The 27,987-nt window shown below is 48.6% G+C and overlaps 1 protein-coding gene and 1 long non-coding RNA gene across 5 annotated transcripts in view; one reads left to right on the top strand and one right to left on the bottom strand.

Annotated features, from left to right (window-relative positions):
- The window catches only part of LOC102167839, a 3,723-nt gene extending 2,829 nt beyond the window's left edge, over positions 1 to 894 (bottom strand). Inside the window, exon 1 of the long non-coding RNA XR_002341491.1 lies at positions 450 to 894. This is a non-coding gene — a long non-coding RNA (uncharacterized LOC102167839). The remainder of the gene's footprint in view (positions 1 to 449) is intronic.
- On the top strand, positions 23 to 27,987 carry ACCS (1-aminocyclopropane-1-carboxylate synthase homolog (inactive)). Of its 4 annotated transcripts, none has more exons than XM_021083160.1 (15): positions 23 to 533; positions 3,170 to 3,460; positions 5,339 to 5,398; positions 8,154 to 8,224; positions 9,545 to 9,614; positions 10,060 to 10,126; positions 12,388 to 12,485; positions 12,995 to 13,072; positions 14,104 to 14,204; positions 14,828 to 14,917; positions 15,555 to 15,600; positions 15,712 to 15,853; positions 17,987 to 18,129; positions 18,219 to 18,372; positions 27,910 to 27,987. In XM_021083160.1, exons 2-15 carry the CDS (start codon positions 3,170 to 3,172, stop codon positions 27,948 to 27,950), a joined length of 1,452 nt encoding a protein of 483 aa, XP_020938819.1. In that variant the 5' UTR covers positions 23 to 533; the 3' UTR covers positions 27,951 to 27,987. The 4 variants fall into 4 exon arrangements, with proteins under 4 accessions (XP_020938819.1, XP_013849846.1, XP_005661034.1 ...); XM_013994392.2 differs by lacking the exon at positions 27,910 to 27,987 and adding an exon at positions 18,497 to 18,764 and having other exon boundaries at positions 30 to 537; XM_005660977.3 differs by lacking the exon at positions 27,910 to 27,987 and adding an exon at positions 18,497 to 18,764 and having other exon boundaries at positions 36 to 533.

The following is a 27,987-nucleotide window of genomic DNA, read 5'->3' as shown; positions in this document are numbered from 1 at the left end:
TGGATTAACATCAGACGTTGTGACAGTTGCGGCTTCAATTCAGTCCCTGGCCTGGGAACTTCCATCTGCTGCACCCGCGGCTGAAAAAAGGGAGGAAAATCAAGGCCAAAAGGCAGAGGGAGGTGTCCGCGAGCGCCAGGGAAGAGGAGACTGGGCAGGAAGGCTGCTAGGGAGCCCCGGGGTGACAGCGGGCCGCCCGCCCCTTCCTGGCGGAGCTCTGGCCCTGGGTCCCCTCCCCTTCCCCGGCCTCCCCTCCGGCTTGGGCGGCCAGTGGCGTGGCGGGTTCCCGGAGGGAGGCGAGAAAGAACGTGGGTCCCGCGGTGCAGCCGAGTGTCTGCCTCCTGCGCCGCAGGTCATAAACGGGCGTCCTGCGGCCTTGGGCGCCAATTAGCGAACTGCGCCCCGAACCTTCCAGAAAGCCCGACTGGGCGCGGACGGCCCCGACTCACAGCGTGGGAGGGGGAGGCCAGTGAGGACTCGGACCTAGAGCGCCTGTCCCCCGAGTGCCAGCGCCGGCTCCTCCAGCTCCGCAAGTAGGTGCGATCCCAGCTCTGCAGAGCAGGGAGCCCGCGGGCCCGAGGCCCCTCTGCAGGAGTCCCGGCCCTTTCGCCTGGAAGCCCTCGGCCCAGACTCGCACTTCCTCCTCCCGGAAACCTGGAGCCGGTGCCCGCCGCCCAGCGGGGCCTTGTGCTTTGCCATCCGCCTGGTCCGCCCTCTCGCGGATCCCCCGGGGTCGGGCCGCGCGGGTGGTCGGGCTTCTGACTCACCCGCGCCCCGCGGGACGCCCGGAGCCCGCCCTTCGCTCCCTCGGGAAGCGCGAAACCAGCGCCCCGCCTCCGCTCCGCCGCCCTGTCTCGGCCTGGGCTGCGTGGGGACAGGGGTGACGCTCCGGAGAGCCCAAGCAGGCGGGGGCGGGGGGGGGGTGTAGGTTGGGAAGGGCGCAGGAAAAGACTTTGTGGAGTGAAAGGGGGAGTCCTTTGGGTTTCCAGACCGCCGGTTGGTCTCCCATCAGTTGGTGTGGAGGCTTATGCATCAGGACTGGGAAAGTGGGCCAGGAGTTAGGACGCAGCATTTTACTGAGCTTTGGCCACGGTTTGTTCCAGGCGATTTACACGAACTCATGTATGTCTGTCCTCTCTGCCTACCCTATGAGGTAGTTAAGGGTTACACCCACTGTGCCCATGAGGGCACTAGCTTAGAAGGTGGACTTCACATCCCGTGCCTGGGGCCACAGCTCCCCCACTTTGGAAGTGAATTTCATTCTGGGCCTTGGAGTCTTCCCTGGGGTCCTTGTACTTGTGGAGACCCTGTTGCTGGAATTCGGCCTCTGTCTGTTGTGCTGAATTGAATCGTAGGCAGTTTCAGGTAAAGGAGAAAAAAATAGCTTTACTCCAGTAAGCTTTGCCAGGCAAAGGAGGGTCACAGCAGGCTAATGCCTTAAGACTGCCCCCCTACCCCTTAGAATTGCAAGGAATTTTATAGTAAAAAGGAGAAAAACAGGTTTTCAGATAGGAATCATGATTGGGACAAACATGCATTTTCTTTGGAGGAATCTTAGTCATCAAAGCCAGAGTCAGGAGATCTTGGCCTGATCATGATGGTGGTTTTCCGGGTTATTGCTGGAATAACAGTGCGTGCGAAAAGGGCATATTGATCAGAGATTAGAACAAACTAGGAAAGTACCTGAAAAAATCATGTGCTAATAATCTTTAACCCACAAGCAATTATGCTCAGGGTGCCTAATCTTTAGCTTATGGGTGGTTGTTTTTAGGGTGTAACTAAGTCAGGGAGAAGGTCAAGGAAGGACTCTAAGCTGTTCAGTTTCAAAGTATTCATTTCAAAAAGAAGCATAAAGAAGATAACTTTTCTCTCAGGGATATGAGGCACCTGCATCAACCCTACTTTCCTCCTCTCAGGCCTCATCCATCATCTGCTCCAGACCAGCAAGTAATCTCATCCTGTCCTTTACCCATGGTTACACACCTGCAAAGCCCCTGTAAAGCTGACAGCACTATCGCCCTGAACCTAGCCAGAAGACAGATTGGAACTTGAACCCACGTGCCAGGACTTAAAGCCGGCCTAAACCTAGATTGGGACTTGAACCCACAGTTTTAAATTAGACTCACTCACCCAGTGTCTGGACTCACTGAGATTCAGGTTCTTCATGTCTCTGCACAGAAGGAATTCAGCGAGAGACAAAGTGATAGGCAAAAAATAGATTTATTAGGTTAGGCCGCTTATGAGAGATGCAAGCAGGCAGGCACGGAAGCTCTGCCCCAAGGATCCTTTGGGCAACTGTTTTGTCATCCAAGGGGAGTAGGGGTCGGAAAAGACTGCCTCTTCCTTTCTGGGAGTAGTAGCTCCTCCTAGGTATCCAGTAAGGTGTGTATTCACATCAGCAGAAGGGCGGTCCTTAAACTTCCTTCCCAGATGTGAATCTGAGTGCAGGCCCTATCTCATCCAGCAACAAACAACCCGAGGCATTTCTCCCACGTCCGCTAGTCAAGTGAGCCAGCTTTGTGCTGATGGCTTTCTTGAGCAGTCACTAACTTACAGTGATCTCCCAATGTCCCCTGAGTTTCCCCCTTTATCTATGGTCCTTTATTGGGACTTCTAAAACTACCTGTGCCTACTCCATCCCTATCACCTGGACTTCACACTCTTTCTGCTTTAAGTCAGAAAATTGAGGTCAGCAAGGATGGAAAAAGAACACTGTTGACTCTTTAGGCTACAGAATGAAACACTTCCACAAAAGTAATACAACCTGGTGCAGCCATATATTAAAGTCATTTAAAGGACTGGGAGTTTGGGCTTAGTAGATGCAAACTATTACATTTAGAATGGATAAGCAATAAGGTCCTGCTGTATAGAACAGGAAACTATATCCGATTTTTGGGATAGACCATGATGGAAGAGAATATAAAAAAGTAGCAAATACATTCCCTGGCTGCAGAGCCTTAACAGAGTTTATGCCCTGAAGACTGCGCATGTCTGTTGCACACACGGTTACACCTAGTAAGGGACCCGGCAAGCGGTGGGTGTTTAAACTTAAAGGAAGGGGCAGATAGAGAAGGCAGAGGGCCCCGTGATTCCCAGTTCACTTCTGATGCTTGGTGCTATGGAAAACACTTGATCAGATCAGGCATTGAGTGCTTTTATCTATCTGCAGATGTCCACCCTCTGTCAGAAGGAAACCAGGACACCTGCCACCTGTCTGGGATCAGGCTCCACACAGGGCCTGCACAGTAGCAATGGGGATGATGTGGAAAGAGAATGCTCCAGAAAACCAGACCAGAAGCCACTGAAGTGCTATAGAGTGGGTGATCCCACCGCCATGTTCTCCCCCAACAGCCCCCACCTGTCCTCTAGAGGAAGCGTCATCAAATGGTTCTGGGATTCAGCTGAGGAAGGCTACAGGACCTACCACATGGATGAGTATGATGAGGATAAGAACCCCAATGTGAGTGAAGCTCCCATCCCCACTGGGACCCAGAAGAGCATTGCAGTTGAGGGGACACCCTACCTTGACCAAGAGGGCAGTGCCCAGCTTGCTCTTGTCAGGTTGGAGTAATGATCCTCTGACCTCTCAGAGGATGTCTGATGTAGCTCACAGAGAGCCAAGTTTATCTCCTGGGTCAGAAAACGCCTGTTTATAATTCAGGGGACCTTTATTTTCAAGAACCTTGGATTCTGATTTGCAGCCAATCAACTGTCCAACTAAAGTTGGGACAGAACTAGGTAGGATTCAGGTTGCAACTATTTTGCTTACAGGATGTGTCTCCTTGAGCTAATTGGTTGGCCTCCTTGAATCTCAATTCCTCTCTATAATGGGATAATAATACCTGCTCTATGGAAGTGTCACAATTAAATGGGCAGGTATGTAAGACATTAGCACAGTGTTTCTACGTAGTGCATTCAATAAGTGCTTGCATTATTATTGTTACCTGCCCCGATTATTGTAACTTATTACTGGTAATACCTTCAGAGGGCAGAAAGCTGTCACAAACAACCCTTTAATAATCTTTATTTTTGAGCACGTACCAGGTGCTGGCGCTGTTCTAGATGTCAGGGTTATGGCCGTGAACAGAAATAAAGTTCTTGCCCTCATAGAGTTTATCGCCTAGTGTGGGAGACACACAGTGGATAGACAGAAATATATGTAATATGTAGTTACAAATGTCGTAGAGAAAAATAAGGTCATAGGATAAAGATCCGTGGGGTGGGCTGGGGATGTTGTCTTTTTTTTTTTTTTTTTAAGCTGCACTTGGGAGTTTCCGTTGTGGCACAGTGGTAAATGAATCCGACTAGGAACCATGAGTTGGGGGTTCAATCCCTGTCCTCACTCAGTGGGTTAGGTATCCGGCGTTGCCGTGACCTGTGGTGTGGGTCGCAGACGTGGCTTGGATCTCGCATTGCTGTGCCTCTGGCATAGGCGGGCGGCTAGAGATCCGATTCGACCCTAGCCTGGGAACCTCCATATGCGTGGGAGCAGGCCTAGAAAAGGCAAAAAGACAGGAAAAAAAAAAAAAAAAAAAAAAGCTGCACTTGTGGCATGTAGAAGTTCCCAGGCTAGGGGTTGAATGTGAGCTACAGCTGCTGGCCTACGCCACAGCCATAGCAACCCTGGATCCAAGCTGCATCTGCAACCTACACCACAGCTCACAGCAATGCCAGATTCTTAGCCCACTGACTGAGGCCAGGGATGGAACCTGAATCCCCACTGATACTAGTTGGATTCACAACCTGCTAAGCCACTTGGGAACTCCTGGATGTTGCTATTTTATGTGAGGTGGTCACAGAGGGCCATTTTAATGTGATGACATTTGAGCAGAGACCCGAATACAGGATGGAGTGTATGAGTTATCTCTTGCTGCTTAAAACAAACAATTCACAAGTTCTGAGGTTCAGGAATCTGGGCTGAAGACCTTCTGTGAAGATGCAGTGAAGCCTGGGCTGTGATCTCATCTGAAGACTTGACAGGGCAGGGGATGACCCCCTTCCCAGCTCACTCACACGGTTAGTGGTAGGCCTTTGTTCTTACTGCATGGTCTTCTCTATGGTGCTGCCTCATCATATGGCAGCTGGCTCCCCTCTGGGCAAGTGACCCAAGAGGGAAGGAATGAGAGATCACGAGTGCCCAAGATGGAAACCACAGGCTCTGGAACCTAATATTAGAAGCTCATCACTTCTGCATAATCTGTTTATTAGAAGCGGGTCACTAGGTCTGCCCACACTCAAAGAGAAAGGATTCTACAAGGGTAGGAACACCAGGAGGTGGGGGTCACCTTGCATTGGCACCCTCTGCCGTGCTCATGTGGCTCTGTACTCTCACTTCCAGGGCATCATTAACTTGGGTACCAGTGAGAACAAACTCTGCTTTGACCTGCTGACCAGGCGGGTAAGTCCCAGCACACCTCTGGCTCCAAGGGGCTGTCTTCTCTGAGATTCCCTGGAGTACTTCCTGGTTTTTTTTTTTTTTTTTTTTTTTTTTTTTTGGTCTTTTCTAGAGCCGCACTAGCGGCCTATGGAGGTTCCCAGGCTAGGGGTCTAATCGGAGCTGTTGCTGCTGGCCCATGCCACAGCCATAGCAATGCCAGATCCGAGCCATGTCTGTGACCTACACCACAGCTCACAGCAATGCCAGATCCTTAACCCACTGAGCGAGGCCAGGGATCGAACCCACAACCTCATGGTTCCTAGTCGGATTCATTAACCACTGAGCCACGACAGGAACTCCCTTGGAGTACTTCTCACATGAGAACCTGCTGCTTGCCTCAGTGGCCCTGGCCTGGAATCAGGAGACCCAGATCTGCCTCAGGGACCACTTACCCTGCCATCTTGGGCGAGTCACTTCCCTGCTTGATCCTGCTTCATCTCTTCCGGCTCCTTCCCTCCTTAGTCTCTCCTGCAGCTCTCAGGGAGAAACAGCGTGGTCAGTGTTTAACAGCTGACCCTGAGGGAAAGGGGACCGTGATCTGAAGCTCTTGCCAATTCCTATAGTGTAAATACCTCCACCATGGCCGATTTCAAGCTACTGCTCTGGCTTCACCCCACACAGACCTGGGAAGAAAGGTGCAGAGCGCCAACACATGGTGTTCCCACCACGCAACACGTGGAAGGAAAGCACCTCCAGAACACAGATGAGAGCAAAATGGAGTAACCTGGGCAGGAGTAATATGGTCTGAGTACTTTTCCACTTTGTCTTGAATATTATTGATTTATATAATTTATTACAGTTTATATAATTTAATTTTTGAAAATGGCTGGTTTTTAGCACACTTTGCAAAATTCCTAAAAATTTCATAATCAGATTACAGGTATACAATATAATGATTCACATTTTAAAGGTTATATTTCATTTATAGTTATTATAGAATATTAGCTATATTTCCCATGTTATATAATATACCCTTGCAGTTTTTTGTTTTTTGGTGTTTTTGGCTGTGACTGTGGCTGTGCGTGGAAGTTCCCTGGCCAGGGACTGAATCTGAGCCACAGCTGTAAGCAGAGCCACAGCAGTGACAATGTGGGAGCCTTAATCTGTTGAGCAAGAGGGAACTTTTTTTTTTTAATTTTGTACTTTATTTTGTACATAACGGTTTGCACCTCTTAATCCCCTACCCTGATGTTGCCCCTCCTCCTCCCTCTCCCTGCCAACTCACAGATATAGAGAATCATCAGATTTCTTTTTTTGCTTTTTAATGCCGCCCCGGCAGCACATGGAGGTTCCCAGGCTAGGGGTCGAATCGGAGCTGTAGCCACTGGCCTATATCACAGCCACAGCAACGCAGGATCCGAGCCGCATCTGCAACCTACACCACAGCTCATGGCAACGCCAGATCCTTAACCCACTGAGCGAGGCCAGGGATCGAACTAATGTCCTCATGGATGCTGGTCAGATTCCTTTCCACTGAGCCATGAGGGGAACTCCGAATCATCAGATTTCTTGAGCTGGTGTGAGCCATCTCTAGCAAACCTCTGGGACTACCTGATAAATGTGTCTGTCAAGGCCTTGGAGTCAAGAGTTTGGGACTGGAGAGAGAGAGAGAGATAATAAACCCAAAGGGGAGAACTCATTAAAAATTCATTTTAATAGTGTATTTTATTTAGTCCAGCGTATCTACAATATGGTCATTTCTTTTTTTTTTTTTTTTTACTTTTTAGGGCCACACTTGCAGCATGTGGAGGTTCCCAGGCTAGGGGTTGAATAGGAGCTGCAGCTGCCCACCTACACCACAGCCACAGCAACACTGGATCCTTAACCCACTGAGCTAGGCCAGGGATCAAACCTGCATCCTCATGGATACTGGTCGGGTCCATTACCGCTGGGCCACAGGGGAACTCCTACAGTATGTCTATTTTAACATGTAATCAATATAAAAACATAATAGATATTTTACATACTTCTTTCATATGTCTTCCAAATCCAGTGTCTCTGTTCAGACGAGTCCTACCTAAGGGCCCAAGAGCTACAGGTGGCCATTGGCAGCTGTGTTGGACAGCACAGCTCTCAGGGACAAAGGAGAGCTGACAAAGGCTGGAGTTAGGGACACACGGCTGAGTCCCTTTCCTGCTTTGGTCCCACCGCCCCAGGCTCCTGTCTTTCCTCGACTTTGTGTGTATGATGCCCTGGGCCTCGCTAACCCAGCCCCCCGGGCAGGGTGGGGGTGGTCTGGAAACGGCCATATTTTCCCAAAGTCTGAGGTCGAGCTGAGCCTGCAGGAGGACACTGGCCTGAGTCCCTCCAGGACCTAGAGCCGAGTCCCAGGGGAGGGCACCTCCTCTGGGACCTCTTCTGTCACCCATGGAGGAGCTGAGGAGCGCCGTCTCCTGTTGCTGCCTCCACAAACCCACCTCTCTGGTTCTTTTGGGTGGCAGTGTCATATAAAAAGCCCTGGAGAAGGAGGCAGAAATTCTGCTTTGTCTTAGCTCTGCCACTTGCTAGTGCTGTGACGTGTTTAAGCCTCAGTTTCTTCATCTGCAAAAGGGGCGTGAGAATGCCATCCTGGGGCTGCCCCACTTCTGGTTTCTTTGATGAGCAGACCAGGCCCTTGGTTTTGGAGGCCCCGGTTTTGCGTGGATGCGGGTGGCGGTGCCGGCCCTTGCCAGGGGCATGTGCGGCCCTCAGCCCTACTCTTCCCTCCTGTCCCCAGCTGAGTCAGAGTGACATGCTGTGGGTGGAGCCGTCCCTGCTGCAGTACCCTGACTGGAGGGGACATCTGTTGTAAGTAGTACCTGAAGGCCAGTGCTTCTCAGCCCCAGAGCGGTTTTGCTCCCCAAGAAATGTGGCAGCATCTAGAGACATTGTCGGTTGATGTCACTGGGAGGGGATGCTACGGGCTTTTATTGGGTAGAGGCAAGGGTTGCCGCTAAACCTTCTGCAGTGCCCAGGGCGGCCCCTGCAGCAGAGTTATCTGGCCCCAAGCATCAACAGTGCTGGGTTGAGACAGCCTGCCCCAGGCTGAGGGCCTAGCCCTTGGGGGCTGCCGGTCCTGGGGACCCTGGAGCATTGGCAGGGAACTGCTATCTCCTACCCATCCCTCCCCCGCTAAGGAGCTCCCGAGCTTGGTTTCTCTGAGTCTGAGGCAAGGGGAGGGCCTTCGGGAGAGGAGTCTTTGTGTCCACTTTCTCAGGTGCTTTAGAGGAGCCAGAATCAGCTTAGGGAGAGCTGGCTGGGGCCTTGTGCTGTAAGATGGGAGATGGTAAATAAAACTAAGAAGAGTTTCTGTTTATCGAGTGCTTCCTGGGGTCCAGATGCTGTCCTGAGGGTGCAGTGTCAGAGCAGAGCTTGATTCCAAAGCAGGTGCTCTTTTGGTAGTTAGGATGGTGGGCCCTGGAGTCAGAGCGCTGAGCTTGAGTGTGGACTCTGCCACTTACCACAAGTGACTTAATTCCTTTAAGCCTCAGTTTCTTTGTCTGTAGAATGGGAATAATAATACTAGTAGTTGCATCAGAGGGGTTTTATGAAGATTAAATGCGGAAAATTCTCCAGGTAACACTTGGATAAGGTAAATGCTTAGAAAATATTAGCAATAACTATGATAATAGTTATTGTGATTGTAATAGTATATGTTATTATATATTATTATAATAATATTATAGCATTATAATCTGAAATCAATAAAGTTTTGATGCATAATATAATCATATAATTATAATTATATTCTAATTATTACTAGAATAATTATATTCTTATATTGATATATTATAAGATAAATTATTAACATATTATATTATTATATGACATATAATATATTTATGTATTATAATTATTACTATTAGCTAGGGCTGTATAGAGAGTGTTGCTTTTGATATTCCTGAAGTCCACGAATTAGGTGGGGTTGGGTGTCCTACTGGACTTGAAGTTTTGATGCACAGGGTGGTGTTGGCGCTGGGGAGGGAGGTGGGTACCAAGGAGTGGAGATGAATACCGATCCCATTCCCTAATGACAGCTGCCAGAAGATTCAGTGCTGGAGCTTTGGGAGGGACTGGTGCTTGGAGCCCCTCTGACCAGCACTGCCCATCTGTCTGTCTTATCTCCAGCCTCCGGGAGGAAGTGGCCAGGTTCCTGTCTTTCTACTGCAAGAGCCCTGCACCCCTTAAACCGGAGAACGTGAGTAGCCCCCCTCCCCTGCTCTTCTGCCTGCCCCCCATCTTCTGTTGACGGGGGGTAAGGTGGGCTCACTGGGCTTTGATTTGGAGTTAGAAGGAGCCCCTCCCTTCTTTCCCCTCATCCTAGATATTTAGAGTTTGGGTAGAATTTCTGCCCCACTTTGTCCTGTGGCCCCTCTTTGTCTCCATACCTTTGGGCAGGACTCTGAGTGCCCAGCGCCCTCTTCCTTGCTCGGTTGATCTAGAACGGGGTCCCCACGAATGAGCCGCACAGATGGACTTGGCTGTTAGTCAGGCGGTATCTCCTGTGGCTTTGCTGTGACGGCGCCCTGGAGGACTCTTAGCTGGGACCTGGCCCTCCCTCGCGTCCTCTGGGATAGAGGCTGCAGGCCCTTGCTCCCTCCTAGGACAGACCCATCTTTGTCCCATGGTGGTTGTCCCCTCAGGTGGTCGTTCTGAATGGCTGTGCCTCTCTCTTCTCTGCTCTGGCCACGGTGCTGTGTGAGGCAGGCGGTAAGTAGTACTGGGGGCTGCCCTGTGCCTGCAGTGTCCCCAAGGGCTGCATCAGAAGGCCTTTGCCACAATAGACTGTTAGACCACGGGGGGCTTAACTAAGAGGCCTGACAAGACACTACTGGTTGGCAGTCCCAGGGGAGGGCAAGGCGATGCCAGGGTTCTGGGCCGTCTCTCTGACGATCTTGGCTTTTTCTCATGCCCACGAATAGCTGTCGTACCTTCACACGACAGCATGTTCTAGAGCAGGAAGAAAGGGAGGTTGTGCTTTGTCTGTCTCTTTTTTATGGGGTGGTGGCGGGGGAGAATGGGGCTACTCTTTCCCAGGAGAGTCCTCACGGAGCTCCTCTTGCATCTTTCTGGCCGGAACTGACTTGCAAGCCCACTCCAACAGCAGTCCCTGGCAAAGAGAACCCTGGTTGGCTTAACCCAAACTTGGTTCATCCCCCACCTTCCTTGGACATAGTGCTGGTCAGAGCTGAAAAAACTGGTGCTCCCTTAGCAAGGAAGAAGATTGGAATGCCTGTGGACTGGTTAGCCAGCAGTGCTAACCAGTTAGCCAGCAGTGCAAGCAGTGCAAGAGTCACAGCTACACAGCCACATCGTGAACATACTGACCTTGACCTTGTTGGCTGCCAGGAACAGAGGCCCCCTCATACTAATATTATGATAATCATAATATTAGTAACATTTATTGACCACATACTATGCTTCAGGCGCTGGCCCAAGGCTATGCATAGTCTGTCATTTAATCCCCACAACAACCCGAGTGAGGTTGATTCTATGCTTACACCCATGTAACAGATGAGGAGAGTAAGGCTCAGGGTTTGTATTACCTGTTACAATCACAGGGAAAGAGAGGGGGTTGGCAATAGCCAGGTTTTGAACCACAAAAGGAAGATTCATTGCAAGGATGTAATAGGCAATTTCCTATTCTAGAACAATCAAGAGGAGTATCAGTGTCACCTCCCTGTCTCTCCCTGGGGTGGGGTATGCAGTCTCCCCGACCCTTATTATGCAGGCTTCTTTCTGCACCTTCCTCTGCTCTGTATGGGCCAGGTTTGCTGGCCCAGCTCTGACTCCACACGACCTTGGCATTCAAGGGCACGCTCTCCTCTCACAAAGGTCTGTGCTTCTTGGAGCAGGGTCTTGAAAGAGAGAGAAAGTGATGGGTGTCTGGCCAGCCAGTGCATTGGCTCCTGGGGTCATTTGTCTACCTCCAGTCTGATCCCTGGGGCCAGGGGACGGAACCTGTAGGACAAAGGCTGCCTCTCCCAGAGCTGCCAGGGGCGTGGATTGTGCAGAAGGGAAAGTTGGGGAGGGAGGGCGGCTTGCCCCATTCACAACTGAAGGAGTGCCTTTGGCTCTGCTTTCTTCCGGACCAGGACAGCATCTCATCAAGTCCCATCCCCCCACATCGGGAGCCTTCATCATGACCTCCCCTCCCCCCATAATGGTCTCCGGCGTTTGTTTCAGTGCGTAGAGTGTCCACTCCTCCTGAAGCTGCACCTTCTGTCTCTGGGCAGTTCTGTATGTTGTCCAGGTTTTCCATTTGTCGAACCTGGATCATCACCCTGCAGCTCTGACTCATGGTTCCAAGTGGGGTGATCCCGAGGAGTCAGAGTCACAGTTTCCTCATCTGTGAAGTTAGGATAGTAACTGTACTTACAGAGTGATTGCGAGAATCAAATGAGATGAAAAAAATATATATTTAGCACAGATCCCCACGTGTTGTAAGTGCTCAGTAAATGTTAGCTACTCATTATTAGAAAAAGAGCTGATTCCAAAGTATCCAGGCTTTAGAAAGAGTTTTGGGAGTTTAGATTCCCACTGTGGCTCAGCGGGTTAAGAACCTGATTAGTATCCATGAGGATGCGGATTCCATCCCTGGCCTCCCTCAGTGGGTTAAGGATCCTGCATTGCCGTGAGCTGCGGTGTAGGTTGCAGATGTGGCTTGGATCCCACGTTGCTGTGGCTGTGGTGTAGGCCGGCAGCTGCAGCTCCAGTTTGACCCCTAGCCTGGGAACTTCTATGTGAACTTCCATATGATTCCTTAAAAAGACCAAAAAAAAAAAAAAAAAAAAAAAAAAGAAGAAGAAGAAAGAAAGAAAGGGAAAAAAAAAAGGGGGGGAGTTGAAAGAGGGAGCATATGTTCCTGGAATGTTCCCCAAAGACACTGAAGGCTTGGGGAGAGGGGTGGAGTCCGCGGACAGGGGTCTGGGCGGTAGGGCCGAGGGTGACCAGCTCTCTGCTGCCCCCAGAGGCCTTCCTGATCCCTGCCCCTTACTACGGATCCATCACGCAGCATGTGTGTCTCTACGGCGGTGTCCGGCTGGTCTGCGTCTATCTGGACAGTGAGGTAAAGAGCTCCTGGGCCCTTCCTGGAGGCCAGGACTTGCCTGCATCTGAATTTGAGGGTGGACATGAGAGGAAGTCCCTGCTGAGGGCGCTGGGGTTACGGCTGAAAGGAGAGTGGAGCCTTCTGTCGGCCAGGGCTGCCCTCGTCTGGGTGCCTTGGGGCTCCCGATCTCCCAGCTCCGGGATCCCTGGAGCGATCGTAGAAGCCAAGGGCAGCCCAGGGAGACCACACTGAAGGGGCGGGGTGTGAATGGGGCAGAGAGGATCTCAGCATGGGAGCCTTGGGACCTCAGGGGGCCTAAGAGTGATGAGGGTGTCCCTGCTGTGCTGGGGCAGGTGGCCCTGAAAGGGGAGTGACACTCGCCATCCCCCCGGTGCCCATGTTTTTCAGGGACTGTTCTAAGGAGGCTGGAGATGACAGGGAGAGGAGAGGGTCCTAGAGTTCAGGTCTGGGGGTCGGGGTGAGGGGCACTGAATTTGCCTGGTAGCTTTTGCGGCTCTTTTTTCCAGGTCACTGGGCTGGAGACACGTCCCTTCCAGCTCACAGTGGAGAAGCTGGAGATGGCCTTGCAAGGAGCTAATTCTGAGGTCTGGGGATCAAATTAAACCCAAGGCTAGGGAGTTCCCATTGTGGCCCAGCAATAACGAACCCGACTGGTATCCACAGGATGCGAGTTCGATCCCTGGCCTCGCTCAGTGGGCTAAGGATCCGGGTTGCCATGAGTTGTGGTGTAAGTCGCAGATGCAACTTGCGTCTGGCGTTGCTGTGACTATGGCATAGGCTGGCAGCTGTAGCTCCGATTCAACCCCTAACCTGGGAACTTCCATATGCCTTGGGTGTGGCCTTAAAAAGAAAAACAAAAAACAAAAAACCAACAAAACTGGAAGTGGGTGGGTCTGAAGAAGGCACGGACCGCCCCCAGCCCTTCCTGTGGTTGATCTCCTGGGAGTAAGGTTGGCACTCCGTGGTGGGGATGGGGGGATTGGGTGGTGGCATGGAACCATCCTGGGGGTCAAGCAGGTGCCTACCCTTGGAGGGTCTTCCCGCTAGAGAAAATCAGAGACCTCAGTGAACAAAGAATCAACCAAAGCACTTGATTAAAAGTACTGCCCCCACTTCACCCGATTCTGATCGGGTGGGTCAAGCATGGGGCTTAGATATCTGTGGTTCACCAGTCTCTCTGGTGGTTTGAGGAGGGGGATCCCCTCATCCGAGGGGCTCTGAGGCTACCAGAAGAAAGGCAGAGACCAGCCGCCCCCAGTGTTTCCTGTTCAGTTCACGTTTCAAAAATCTATCAATTTTTTTTAACTTGGGTCATAAAAACCATACATGTCCACCGTGGGAATTTTAAAAGCACAAACCCCCACCCATACGTCTCCCAACAAAGGCAACCTCTCCTAGCATCGGGCATTTTTCCCTCTGAGCTTTGTTCGCTGCGTTTGTTTTCTTTCACTGCTGACACGACGCTGCCGATATAATTCTTTGCCCTTGTTTGTTTCATGATGGGTGGTGAACACAGTTCCCTGGGATCCTGTCCAGCCCCCAGCCCGTCCATGGGACCCTGTGGCTGTGGCTTTGGGGAGGAGCTGAGGGTCTCCTGCCCCATTGATGGTTGCAGGGTGTAAAAGTCAAAGGCCTCATCCTCATCAACCCCCACAACCCCCTGGGTGACGTCTACTCCCTGGGGGAGCTGCAGGAGTACCTGGACTTTGCCAAGAGGTGAGGTGCCCCACGTTCACCCCACAAAGCGTGTGACAGATCAGGGTTCTGATGTGAGCATGGGTGCAGGGCCTGTCACGCTCTTTACCCCACTGTGGGTTTCTGCCTGCTTCGGCCCCTCCTGGCAGTAGAGTGGGGGTGGGTCGGTGGGATGCTAGATCTCTCTCTCTTTCTCTGTGTAGCAGCGGCGGTCACACACTGCCCTCTCTAGGGCCAGGGCCCTGCTAAGCACCCTGCCCGGTCTATCTCCTGTGATCCTCCCAGGGATCTAATAGGGGCAGATCCTGTCATTGTCCCCAGTTTACTGAGCCTTAGAGTCGGGTGGAGCCAGACATGAATCTGGGCCATCTTCCGTGACTTTTCATGGAGGTGCCTGAGGGCTCTGCCCCTGACACCACAGCTCTTCCAAAGCCTCACTGTCATCTGCTTTGTGTATGTGGCTTCTGGTTTGTTTGAAAAAAATAGACAAAAGTGTTCTTGGAAAACCCAAGTTTGGTAACCCCGGACTCAGGATCCTTCTGGATGTCTGATTCACTGCCATTCCACCCTGGGGGATGCATTTGGCTGCAAACCAAGCTCTTCTCCCCCATCTCCCACCCCCCCACCCCGCCCCTGGCCTCCAGGCATGAGCTGCACGTGATAGTGGATGAGATCTACCTGCTTTCGGTGTTTGAGAAGTCGGTTGAGTTCCACAGTGTCCTGAGCCTGGAAAGGTGAGCTGGCTGCCTGCACCCCTCCCCTCTGGAGCTGTGGCCCCTCTGAGGCTCAGCCCACTGGGCATGGCCGGCCCCAGGGCGATTCCTATTCCTTCTGGCTGATCCTGCTGTCAGTCCCCTGCTGTGGAGATGGGAGGCTGGGCTCATCAGTGGTTTCTAAAGGGTAGGCTGGGGGCTGCTTAGGATTCCTTGAGGGAAGGCTGGGGCGGGGGGCGGGCGGAAAACGGGCCTCCTCCGCTATTTCCTCATCTCCAGAGGGGCTCCATTTTCATCCACTCATTCATGCACTCATTCATTCATTCAGCAAATACTTCTGGTGTCCCCTGCAGATATTTTTGGATCAGATGACAAATATTTTAGGCTTCACGCATTAAATGGTCGCTCATTCAGCTCTGCCATGGACAGTATTATGGGGAAGAGCAAGATCGTGTTCCCATAAAGCTTCCTAAGAGGGAGCAGGCTGGATTTAGCCTGCAAACTGTAGTTGACTGACTCCCACTCTAAAGGATGTATAGGAACTGGCGCTTCCAGAGATAAAATCAGATTCATCCATCCATCTCCTCATTTGTTCAACCAAGCATGGGAGCTCCGGCGGGTCTGTGTTGCCTCTGTTCCCACACTGTGCTCTCCGCAGGCTCCCTGACTCCCAGAGGACTCATGTGATGTGGGCGGCCAGCAAGGTGGGTTCCTGGCTGGTCTTAGGGGTGTCAGGGAGGCGGGAGGGCAGAAAGGTGGGAGGAGCCAGCTCCATCTGAGGTCTGGCCACTGCCCAGCGTGCCTTTCTCCCGCAGGACTTCGGGATGTCTGGGATCCGCTTCGGCACGCTGTACACAGAAAACCGGGACGTCGCCACTGCGGTGGCCTCCCTCTGCCGCTATCACAGCCTCAGTGGCTTGGTCCAGTACCAGATGGCACAGCTGTTCCGGGACCGTGGTGACTGCCTGGGCCTGGCCACCTGAGGATGGGGGAGGGTTGTGGTCAGGCTGGGACAAGCCAGAGGTCATGGAGGCTTCTCCCGTGAGATGAATTTCGGGTGGTGTTTGAGAGTGCCGTCTCTGGGCCCAGAGTGGGTTCAGTCCCCACTCGGTCACTTCCTGGCCATGTGGCCTCTTCCTTCACCTCCTCGAGCCTCCGTTTCCTCTTCTGCAAAACAGGGATCATAATGGTCTTGTCTTGTAGGGTTAGCATCATTTGTCATTCAATTAGAATAGCACCTGGAGCCTAAGAGCCACTTAATCAGAGTTCCCGTCGTGGCTCAGCATCACGAAGCTGACCAGTATCCACGAGGACTCGGGTTCGATTCCAGGCCTTGTCCAGTGCATTAAGGATCTGGCGCTGCCATGAGCTGTGGTGTAGGTCACAGATGAGGCTCGGATCTGGCGTTGCTCTGGCTGTGGTATAGGCTGGCAACTGCAGCTCTGACTTTACCCCTATCCTAGGAACTTCCATGTGCTGTGAGTGAGGCTCTAAAAAGACGAAAAAAAGAAAAAATAGGCACTTAGTCCATGTGAACTCATAATTATTAGCTGTGAGCACTTGAAAAAGAGCAGAAGCTACTAAGAGAAGATTGTTATAATGGAAGTACTTCTCTGTGCATAGATCTGTTCTGTTCCTGGGTTCAGCTAGGGAGCTTAGTAGCAAAGGTTACCTCTAATTGCTGTCATTCACTGAACCCTGCAAGATGCTTTCAATGCATCGTCTCATTTGTCCCTCCCCAGACTCCTAGGAAGCAGGTGTTCCTGTCTTTCGCCCATGATTTTCTAAAGGAGGAAAATGAGGACCCGGTTCTACACACCTGCGTAACAGCTAAATTTCAAATGGTAGTGATAGTGTCAAGTGTTGCTAAGGATGTGGAGCACCTGGAGCTCCCATTTGCTGCCGGTGGGAATGGGAGGGGGAACAGTCACTTTGGAAAATAATTTGGCAGGTGCTTATGAAATTAAACACACAATTACCAAATGGCCCTGGAATCTGAATCCTAAATATGTGCCCTTAAAGACACACAAAAACCTCTCCATGAATGTTTATAGCTGTTTTATTGATGCTCACCCCAAACTGGAAACAATCCGATCCAAACAGAGGGATGGAGAAACAAACTATGGTTTGTCCACACAATACAATACCACTCTGCAATAAAATCCATGAGAGCACAGACCCATCTCAAAGGCATTGTACTGAGGGAAGGAAGCCAGTATCAAAAGTTACATCATTGCTGTGTGATTTTCTACTTATGTGACCTTTTTATTTTTTTGCTTTTTAGGGTCACACCCACGGCATAGGGAAGCTCCCAGGCCAGGGGTCAAAACAAGCTACAGCCGCTGGCCTACGCCACAGCCACAGCAACACGGGGTCTGAACTGGCTCTGCGACCTAACACCACAGCTCACGGCAACATGGGATCTTTAACCCACTGAGCAAGGCCAGGGATCGAACCTGCACCCTCATGGTTCCTAGTTGGATTCGTTTCTGCTGCGCCACAACCAGGAACTCCTTATGTGACATTTTGAAAGAGACAAATGTACAAGGATGGAGAACAGAGCAGTGGTTGCGCAGGGAAGGGGATGATGTGGCTTTTCACGGCACGAGGGTGCTCTTTGGGGTGAGGGAACCTTCCAGTATCCTGCCTTTTGTGAATGTCACACAAATCTGTGTGTGTGTGTTAAAATTCATTAAACTGGGCACCAAAAACAAAGGTCAGTTCAAAAGATGGGGATTGTGGAGGTGAAGTTGCCCAAGGCCCACACCTTGTCGGCGGCCACACTGGGATCTGGTTCTCAGCCTGGGTGACTTGGAAGTGTCACTCTGTGAGTGGGTACACCGTTGGTTAGGCTCTGTGTCCTGAGGGACTTTGTGTCTGGGCTCCTGGACAGCATGTGGAGCCTGGAGCCTTCAGGGCAAGTGTCTGGATTTAAGGTGTTTTACCCCTTGCCCCCAGTCAGCCAGCTGCCAGAGGAGCTCACCCAGCCTTGGCAGCTTGTGGCCTTTTTCTTTTCTGTGTTTAGACTCTCAGGACTGAGTGGAGGGTGGGTGGGAGGTTTATCTTTTGGCTTCTCTTTCACCCAAACAGATTGGATCAACCAAGTGTACCTGCCGGAAAACCACGCCCGGCTCAAGGCTGCCCACACTTATGTCTCAGAAGAGCTCCGGGCCCTGGGGATCCCCTTTCTGAGCCGTGGGGCCGGCTTCTTCATCTGGGCCAACTTGGGGAAGGTAATGCAGGTGGGGGGAGTTTGAAGCCCCTCCAGCAGGCAAGGGGAGAGCTGTCCTGTCTGCATCCTGAGCTCCTTTCATCTCCCCAGTATCTGCCCGAGGCCACCTTTGAGCAGGAGATGCTGCTCTGGCGCCGCTTTTTGGATAACAAGGTGCTGCTGTCCTTTGGCAAAGCCTTCGAGTGCAAAGAGCCCGGCTGGTTCCGCTTGGTCTTCTCCGACAGGATGCACCGGCTTCGCCTGGGTGAGGCGTCTCCCCTCCTTACTGCATCCTTCTCTCTGCCCTCCCTCCTTGGCTGCACCTGTAGCCCAGCAGCCTGAGCTTCTCATCCCCACCATCAGTGCTGAACCTCCCTTCCCCTTCCCAGGGATGCAGAGGGTCCGGCAGGTGCTTGAGAGCGAATCCCAGGTGGCAGCAGACGCCCCTTCCTGCCAGACCCAAGAGCCGAGGGGGCCTCGCAGCCACTGTGAAGACTGATGGTGGAGGAGCCCTTTGCCAGGCAGGTACCCTTCTTGGCCCTGCCCTTGAAGACAAAGGACCGCTCCTTGTTCTCCTGGTGGCAGTGAGACACGCCTTAGGTTATGGTTCCATTTGGTCCACCCCCCTCCCCTTCTATTAAACAAAACTGGGAGAAACCTGAAGCCTCTGCTGTGAGTCATTGGCGGAACAGAGGAGTCGTGACTGCTCCTCGCCACAGCCCTCAGCCCCCCAGGACGTGAAAACAAACAATCTGTACCTGCTTTTGACGGGCGCCTTCATTCTTCTGTCTTTGTTGCCAAGGAAACAAGTCAAAAGAGCAACACACGTAAGGGAGGCATGTCCCCCAAAGAAAAAAAGAGTGATAATTTCCAAAGTACAAGGAGAAAGGCGTTAGTTCTGTATGTTCAGATCATTCTCCCCATGGGTAGGATGTGGGAGCCCACGGCATACCTGGGACTTGGGACCCGCCTCCGCCTTGGAACAAGGTGAACAGACCCCCGGTGGGAGCCGGGAGGGGCGTCTCTGGCTCCAGGATGCTCTTCTTCCTGGGACGGAGCCGCCTTCACTGCTGATCCCCAACCAGAGTGAGCTGGCCCTGAGTGTTCAGGGAGATAAAGGGCTGGGCCCTGAACTGAGGCTGCTGTGGGCACAAGCTGACCCAGGCTGCCCTTTCCCTCCTAAGCGTGAAAGGGCTGCCCATCCTGTCCTCAGCAGGGCTTCAGTTCAGAGCCCCAGAGAGCTTTCTGAACTGACCTTAAAGCTGGTGCTAAGGAACCTTCAATGGTGCTAACACTCCTGTTTAGGAAAACAAGGAGTTCCCTGGTGGTCTAGCAGTTAAGGGTGTGGCATTGTCACTGCTATGGCTCTGGTGGCTGCTGTGGCCACCAGAGTTCGATCCCTGGTCTGGGAACTTCTGTATGCCATGGGCATGGCAAAAAAAAAAAAAAAAAAAAAAAAAAAAAAAAAAAAAAGCTGTCTCTTTCCTTATTCCTCTTTTAGGATCATGTCAGTGAAATCAGCATTTCTTTTCTTCTTCTTCTTCTTCTTCTTTTTTTTTTTTTTTTCTTTTGGCTGCCCTGCAGCATATGGAGTTCCCTGGCGAGGGATCAGATCTGTGTTGCAGTTGCAACCTATGCCACAGCTGGGGATCCTTAACCCACTGTGCCACTGTTCTGGGCTAGGGATCGAACCTGTGTCCCAGCACTCCAGAGATGCCGCTGATCTCTTTGCACCACAGTGGGAGCTCCTACTTTTTATAAACCATGCTCTAGGACTTGTTTTCTTCTTTCTTTCTACTTTTCATTCATTCATTCCTCCTCCCTGTCTTTTCTTGAATACCTGTCTGCGTGGGACACTGTGCTTGGTAATTTACATGCGACATCTCTAACTCTAAGCATGCTGGGAAACTGGCATTATTATCCCCACTTTAGAGATGAGGAAACAGTCTCAAGTAGACAGAATGATGTTCTCAAAGTCATGTAGCTTAAAAGTATCTGAGCCAGGATTCAAAGTCTGATTTGGTCAATGTGGGTTAAGTAGCCTTCATTTCTCTTCCCACTTCCAGGAAACCTTGGTGCTAGGATTTGCTTTACTGGAATGCCTGCCGCTTTTACAGAGGGTCGGAACGAGAATGGCCTCACTCAGAGCCCTCTGCATCCTTTCCAGGGGCCTCTGTTGTGATGCTGTCACTGTTGTTCGCACCCCCGCACGCACACCCCCCCCCGCCCCAGGAAGGACCCATGTGGTGAATTCCATTAAGAATTCCCAGAAGAATGATGCCTAGTTCTTCCTTGGAGGGGATCCAAGCTGGCTTCCTAGCAGAGGCTGATTGGACCAGGGATCTGGGTCTGACCTGAGCTCATCTGTTTGAGTGGAGCTGGCTTGTGCTCTGCTGAACAGATATGCATCTCCCTGTCTGCAGCACGGTTGGACCTATCCGACACCCATCTCACATCTCTGCTCACCGTTCTGCTCTGCCTGCTCCTGCAGCCAGTCACCAGTGTGTGCACATAGCTGGAAGGCACTTCAGCCGTACCATGTGCCACAGTCTGTCCCACGCTTCTCTCTCACAACCCCATGGGGCACAGGCAAACCAGGAGCTCTGAGGGAGTTAACACTTCTGGGGCAACCCTTGAGCAGGGGGGGACAGGAACTCCTCCCTGCCCTGGACCCTTGTGCAGCAATAGAAGTGTCCTGATATTCTGCAGGCTCCTCAGAGAGCCCCTAATTGGACTGAGCCGCAGGTGCTCTCAGCAGTAGCCAGCACCCTAATGCTCCCATGGATTACCCTTCTCTTTTCTCCGGGTTTGCGCATTCCCATCTTTGTGACTTTTCCTAAGATCGCATCCCAGGGTGACTGCCTGCTCTCAAGTCTCTCTCTCAGGGAACCAAGCGAGACAGAGTGTATGTAAATGGTGGGTGAAAAACACCCATCATTTATTTGTTCTCTGAGCTCCGGCTACTTTCCCTGGCAATCCTGGGATGCAGGTCTAGGTTCACACACCAAAGTGATTGGACGCTTACCTTGTGATTTCTGAGAATCCTTGCAAAAATCCTCTCTAGTTGACAATTCCAAGGAAAAATATTCTTCATAGAGAAATGTTTCCTTTTTTCAATCAATGAGAATTCCTAGGCTATTTTACTTAAGACTGTCTTGTTTATAAGTGACTCAAATGGTAGAAATAGCTGTATTTAAACAAAAAGGGGGGTTAATCAAATTAACATAACTAGGAAAGGGAAGGACAGATGTTTCAAGCATGGCTCTAACCAGTTTAATGATGCCAACAGATTTTGTGTTCTCTCTTCTCATTTCTTCGCATGGCTTCATTTTCAGACATGCTTCGTTCAGGTGGTGGCAAGATGGCTTCCAGATGCTCCAAGTTACAGGGTCCTTGGAGCAGACACCTACAGGGTAGACAACATTTCTTCCTCAGCGTTCATTTCTTTCCTCCTCTAGGAGGCCAACTGGCATCAACTCAATCATCTGCCCATCTATGGGAAGGCAGTACTTGTAACCCACCTTCTATTCATCTGTCCACTTTGCCATCCCTAGTGTGTTGGCTTTCCCCCTTAACCTCATTTCCTCATGGTCTCAATATGGCTACAGAAGCTCCACACATCACCTCCTCACCATCCACTTCCAGAGACAGAAAAGAGACTATGTTTTTCTGCTGCCCCTTTTCATTTTATTTCATTCATTTATTCACCTGTTCACTTAAAAAATATGTGTTATGGAGTTCCCGTCGTGGCACAGTGGCTAACGAATCTGACTAGGAACCATGAGGTTGCGGGTTCGATCCCTGGCCTTGCTCAGTGGGTTAAGGATCTGGCGTTGCCGTGAACTGAGGTGTGGATCGAAGTCACGGCTTGGATCCCGCGTTGCTGTGGCTGTGGCGTAGGCCGGCAGCTACAGCTCCAATGCAACCCCTAGCCTGGGAACCTCCATATGCCATGGGTGCAGCCCTAAAAGGACAAAAAAAAAAAGACCAAAAAAAAAAAATGTGTTAAGCCTCAGACTTGTAGGAGGTCTTTATATGTCTTGAAAAGAGTATTTATTTTGCCAGATACCCTTCATTTATTAACATTCTTACTTTATCATTTTATTTTTCCTCCTCCTCCTAAGGTGGGAACTGATCTTAGAACATTTAACTCTTACTCCTTTATTTTCATCTCATGTGATATTGTTGCCTCGTATTTTAGTTAATGCCTCTGTTGTTATTGTCATTTCTTCTTCTTCTTTTTTTTTTCTCCCTCTGGAACCTGTGCTTTGAAAACTCATGAGAACCCCGGTTTGGGTGAAGACCCGGTCAAACAGAACCTCTAGTTCTAATGTAAACATCTCTCTCTCTTTCTTTCTTTCTCTCTTTCTCTCTCTCTCTTTCTTTCTTTCTTTCTTCTTTCTTCTGTATAGTTACTTTAAAATCTTGTGTTACTGTGATGTGAGCATTTCTTTTTTCTTTCTTTCTTCTTTTTTTTTTTTTTTTTTTTTGTCTTTTTAGGGCCGCGGCATTTGGGAGTTCCCAGTCTAGGGGTCCAATCAGAGATAGAGCTGCTGGCCTACACCACAGCCACAGCAACGCCCAATCCAGGCCGCATCTGTGACCTACACCACAGCTCACAGCAATGCCACAGCTCATGGCAATGCTGGAACCTTAACCCACTGAACAAGGCCAGGGATCGAACCCAAAACCTCATGGTTTCTATTTGGATTCATTTCTGCTGCACCACAACAGGAACTCCCTGATGTGAGGAGTTCTAATAACAGTCCTAAGAGGCTACAGAACTCTCAACAAGTTCTTTAATGTCTGGCAACCTATTTTCTCAGACTCCATCACCCTCAGTCAAAATTCAGGGCATTTGTTTTCACATAAAGAGTCTGAAAAATAATTCAGAAGAAACTGAGAATAGTAGTTGCCTACGGGGTAGGGAAACTGGGAGGATGAGAAACGAGGAGAGGAAGGAGAATTTTTACTGTTTATTTTGCTGTTAAAGCTTTTTGTCTTTTAAATCATATAAATATCACAACATTGTAAAAAAAAATAAATTTCAAAAATTCTATTTAGGGAAAGTCCCTAGGAGAGTAAGAGTACCATCTAGGTCTAACACTGCTCTCAAGTCTTTTGAACTTGAGATAAAACATTGTTTTCTATTATTATTATTTTTTGAAATTGAGGTAAAGTTTACCTACAGTGAATTGGACAGATCTCAGCTGTGATCTCAAGATTGTCAATGACTGTGACAGATACGTCTGTCTCTGTGACCAGGAGCCTCCTGAATACTTCCATTACTGCAGCAAGTTCCTTCGAGCTTTTACGTAACTCTCCCAGTTCCCTACAGGCAACCGCTATTCTCATTTCAAGCTCCATGCATAAAATTTCCCAAAGGAATCATATGGTTGTTCACTTTTTGTGTCCGGAGTTATTTTTTTTTTCAACTTAAATGTTTTGAGGTTCATTTATATTGTTGTGTGTATCAGTAGTACTTGCTTTTTCCTTTTTTCTCTCTGTAGTAATATCCCCTTTTATTTTTGATATTGGCAAATTTTTCCCTCTCTCCTTTTATTTTTGTCATGAATAGTCAGTTTTATAATGGTTTTTTTAAAATCAATTTTGCTAGTTTTATTAGTTTTTTTAACGACAAGCAGTTACTCCTGTTAATTCTTTCTATTGTATATTTGCTTTCTAATTTGTTTCTTTTTGTCTTTTTGCCATTTCTTGGGCCGCTCCCGTGGCATATGGAGGTTCCCAGGCTAGGGGTCGAATCGGAGCTGTATCTGCCGGCCTACGCCAGAGCCACAACAACGAGGGATCCGAGCTGTGTCTGCAACCTACACCACAGCTCACGGCAACGCCAGATCCTTAACCCACTGAGCAAGGTCAGGGATCGAACCTGCAATCTCATGGTTCCTAGTTGGATTCGTTAACCACTGCGCCACTACGGGAACTTCCTTTGTTTCTTTTTTTTTTAAAGGTGCTTATATGAGTATATGTGATCTATGGTTTTTGTGTAAAGGAAAAAAAAATCATTGTTTTTCATCCTTTCTCCACTATTAATTGTCCCCTTTACTTGCTAAAGCTATTGTTATTCCTTAATTTAAAGCAAACATATAAAATGTCACTTTATTGTACATAAATTTTATATGAAACAAGGAACAGTAAAATATTGAGCTCTATATAAAGCTCAATAAAGTATAATGATACACATTCAATAAAGTATTCAGATGTAACTGCTGATATCTGCAACTTATTTTGAAATGTAGCAAAAAATGATGGATCAGCAAATAGATATGTGACCAGTACTGTAAAATATTAATTGCATAATTTTTATGGTAGATATGTGGGTATTTGCTGCAAAATTCTTTCAATTATTTTTACCTTTCACCCCTTTATCCATTTCTTCCATTCCCCACTCCCCACCTATGACAACCACCAATCTATTCTCAGGGTCTATAAGCCTGGTTTGTTTGTTCTGTTTTGTTTTTTAGATTCCACATATAAGAGAGATCATGTAATATTTGTTTTTCTCTTATTTCACTTAGCAAAATGCCCTTGCAGTCCATTCATATTGTCGTAAATGACAGCATTTCCTTCTTTTTCACAGCTCAGTAATATTCCACTGTACATATATACCCCAATTCCTTTATCCATTCATTTGTCCATAGACACTTAGGTTGTTTGCATATCTTGACTAGTGTGAGTAATGCTGCAGTGAACATGGGGGGGGGGGCAAATGCCTAGTTTTTCATCTCCAAATTTATTATTTTTATTTTTATAGTTTTATGGCCAGTATTTGTTTTGATTTACCCATGAGTTTGTTCATTTCATTACTTCTCTATTTTATCTCAGTACTTATAGTTCAATGTTCTTTTTCCTGAAGTACATCTTTTAAGACATTCTGTTAGGAGGGGTTTACTGATGGTAAGTTCTTTCTATTACTGTTTGTCCAAAAACGTGATTCCTTTTTCTTTTTCTTGAAGGATGCTTTCACGAGATATACATTGTAAATTGACTGCTAGCTTCTTTTGGCACTTTTACCATTTTCTTATGACGTCTTTTTTGTTTGTTTTTTGATGAGAAATCTGCAGTTCATATTATTGTCCATCCATTATAGGTGATCATCTCTGTCCAATAATGGAAAATTCTGGACTGTCTCTTGTCTATTGCTATTACTGCATTTTCTCTGTTCCCTCCTTCTTAATGTACTCTGGGTTTTCTTTCTTTATTCTCTCTCTGTCAGTTTCTCTGTCCTATATTCCATCTCCTTGTTCCTCTTCAATCTGCATTTCTGGGTAATTGATTCAGATCTATAGCTCGGTTTATTCATTGTGTCTAACCTATGGTTTAACTTATGCATTGAGTTTTTAATCTCAATTTTTTTTTTTTTTGCTTTGCTTTTTAGCACCACACCCACAGCATATGGAAGCTGCTGGCCCACACCACAGCCACAGCAATGCTAGACCCAAGCCACATCTGTGACCCACATTACAGCTCACCGCAGTGCTGGTTCCCTAACCCACTGATTGAGTCAGGGTTTGAGCCCACATCCTCATGGGTACTAGTCAGGTTTGTACCTGCTGAACCACAAAGAGAATACCTTCATCTCAATTTTTATATTTAGTACTTTTCCATCTTCTTGATCTTTGGGGAAAAAAATCATCTTGTTTCTTTCTAAAGGTTATAGTTCCATCTTTTAAGTCTTTGAACACCAGGAACTTCCTTATGTTCTATTTATTTCTCATAATGCAATTATCTGTAGTTCTGAGGTTAAATTTCTGCTGTTTGTAGTTTCTGCTGACTGGTTTATTCTTCATGTGCTTTGTAATCCATGATCATGAGCTGCCGTTTGTCAGGGTTTTATCTGGCAGGATCGTAGGCAGCTTGCGTTGAGGACATGACCCTCCAGAGGGGATCTGTGTTTCTTTTGGCAGGTGATACAGACCTGGGTTGGCAATGCTTCACGTTGCTTTTCAGGTGGGGTGCTTCCTGGGTCGCGCTGGTGTGTTCATTTACATCCCACGCGGCTGTAAAGCTCGCTGGTAACGATGCTCAGCAGAGACTCTTCTTTTCCACTCTTTGGACAAGACAGACCAATTTTTTGTTTGTTGTCACTGATGTTGAGCCAATTTTTCCAGTCTCCTATCTCAAAGCCTTAGCTTTACATGTTCTCCACATTCTCTCATCTTGTATACCCAACTTGTAGCTTCAACACTCAGTTTTCCCACTTCAGCTTCATTTCCTGCTCTTGCATATTTTCTTTGCTTTTATTTGTATAGAAAGAGCATAAGGTGAGCAGATTCTTCAAAGGCTGTGCCTAACACAGGTCTTTTTTTTTTTTTTTTTTTTCTTTTTAGGGCCGCACCTGCAGCATGTGGAGGTTCCCGGGCTAGGGGTCAAATCGGAGCTGTTGCTGCCAGCCTATGCCACAGCCACAGCCACTTGGGATCCAAACCGAGTCTTGCGACCTATGCCACAGCTCACGGCAACGCTGGATCCTTAACCCACTGAGCAAGGTCAGGGATCGAACCCGAAACTTTATAGTTCCCAGTCAGATTCGTTAACCACTGAGCCACGACGGGAACTCCAAAACATGTATACTTTTAATACAGAGAAAGACAAAGAAGAAAGTGAAAATACTCTCCACTTATCCATTTCTCACATGTGGTATACGAATGCTAAATTTCTCAATGTTTTTTGGGGGGAGATATAGATTTGGAGAGCAGAGCAAGTGTTCTCTTGATGTGGGGAGTCAGAATGTGGGTTTCCTGCCTTCAGAATATTCTCGTCCTAATCTCCCTGGATCTGTGACAAGCAGGCATTAACTCACAAGAATATTCCTGGAATCTCTGTTGCTTCTGGGAGCCCCAGTGGGTCTCTAGACTCAGAATCATCCCCATGAATATTTAAGCTCTAAGTGATAACTTCCACCAGATGGTGCTAAGATACAGCTGGGACCAGATGGATTTGGATTCTGCAGCCAATATCTGTAGACTGCATAGATTCAGTGGCATCATTTCATTAACTTCTCCGTAACATTACCCTGCATTTGACTGAATTTTTTAGACTCCAGTCACTGTCTTATGATAGGGATTTTGCTGTGTAGTAGAAGACTAGATCATGTACTATGAAATGAAGAAAGAAATAAAATGAAAGTGAAAGTTTTTCTTCCCCATATCTACCTCCACAATTAATCCCTCTAAAACTGTTTATTGCTTCTTGGATTCCTTCCAGAAAAAAATGATATATATGCCTGAAGTTAAGCATCTACCTATATATTTTCTCTCTTCTGTTTTTGCACATATATATATAATTACATAAAAGGGAGCATACTTGTCTATTTTAAACTGTTTTCATATTAACATGTCTTTGAGATCTTTCCATACCAACAATATACATTCTTTCTCTCATTATTATTCTAATCATAATTTATTTTGATTAATATAAAAATTTCAATAGTTTATTTTGGTTGTTGCTGGGTTTATGCTATTCTTAGAAACAACGCTGTAATAAATATTTTTGATAATAGTTGTTGAGAATATCCATAGGGGAGACTCCATACAGAGGGGTTATTGGGGAAAATTATCAGCATTTTACATTTGATGGATAAGGCTGACTTGCCCTTCAAGAATGTCGCATGCTCATCAATAGTGATTACAATAAAACTTTTAAATTTTTGTCAGTTTTATAACTATTTTATAAGTGACGCATAATGCCTTGGTGTTTAGGTTTGCAGTTTCTTTATTATGAGGGATGCTGCAGGTCTTCGAATTTCACTGTGGAACCTAAGCTTCTCCCGCCCGCCTAGGAGAAACGCTCAGCGGTGCCTTGACTCCTCCCGTCCAGTAGAGGGCGTGGGCCCGGCCCCGGCGGCTTCCGCATGCGC

Source organism: Sus scrofa, chromosome 2 (genome assembly GCF_000003025.6).
Source record: "Sus scrofa isolate TJ Tabasco breed Duroc chromosome 2, Sscrofa11.1, whole genome shotgun sequence".
Taxonomy (NCBI): domain Eukaryota; kingdom Metazoa; phylum Chordata; class Mammalia; order Artiodactyla; family Suidae; genus Sus; species Sus scrofa.
Note: the sequence above shows the minus strand (reverse complement) of the source record. Positions and strands in the feature narration are given on the sequence as shown.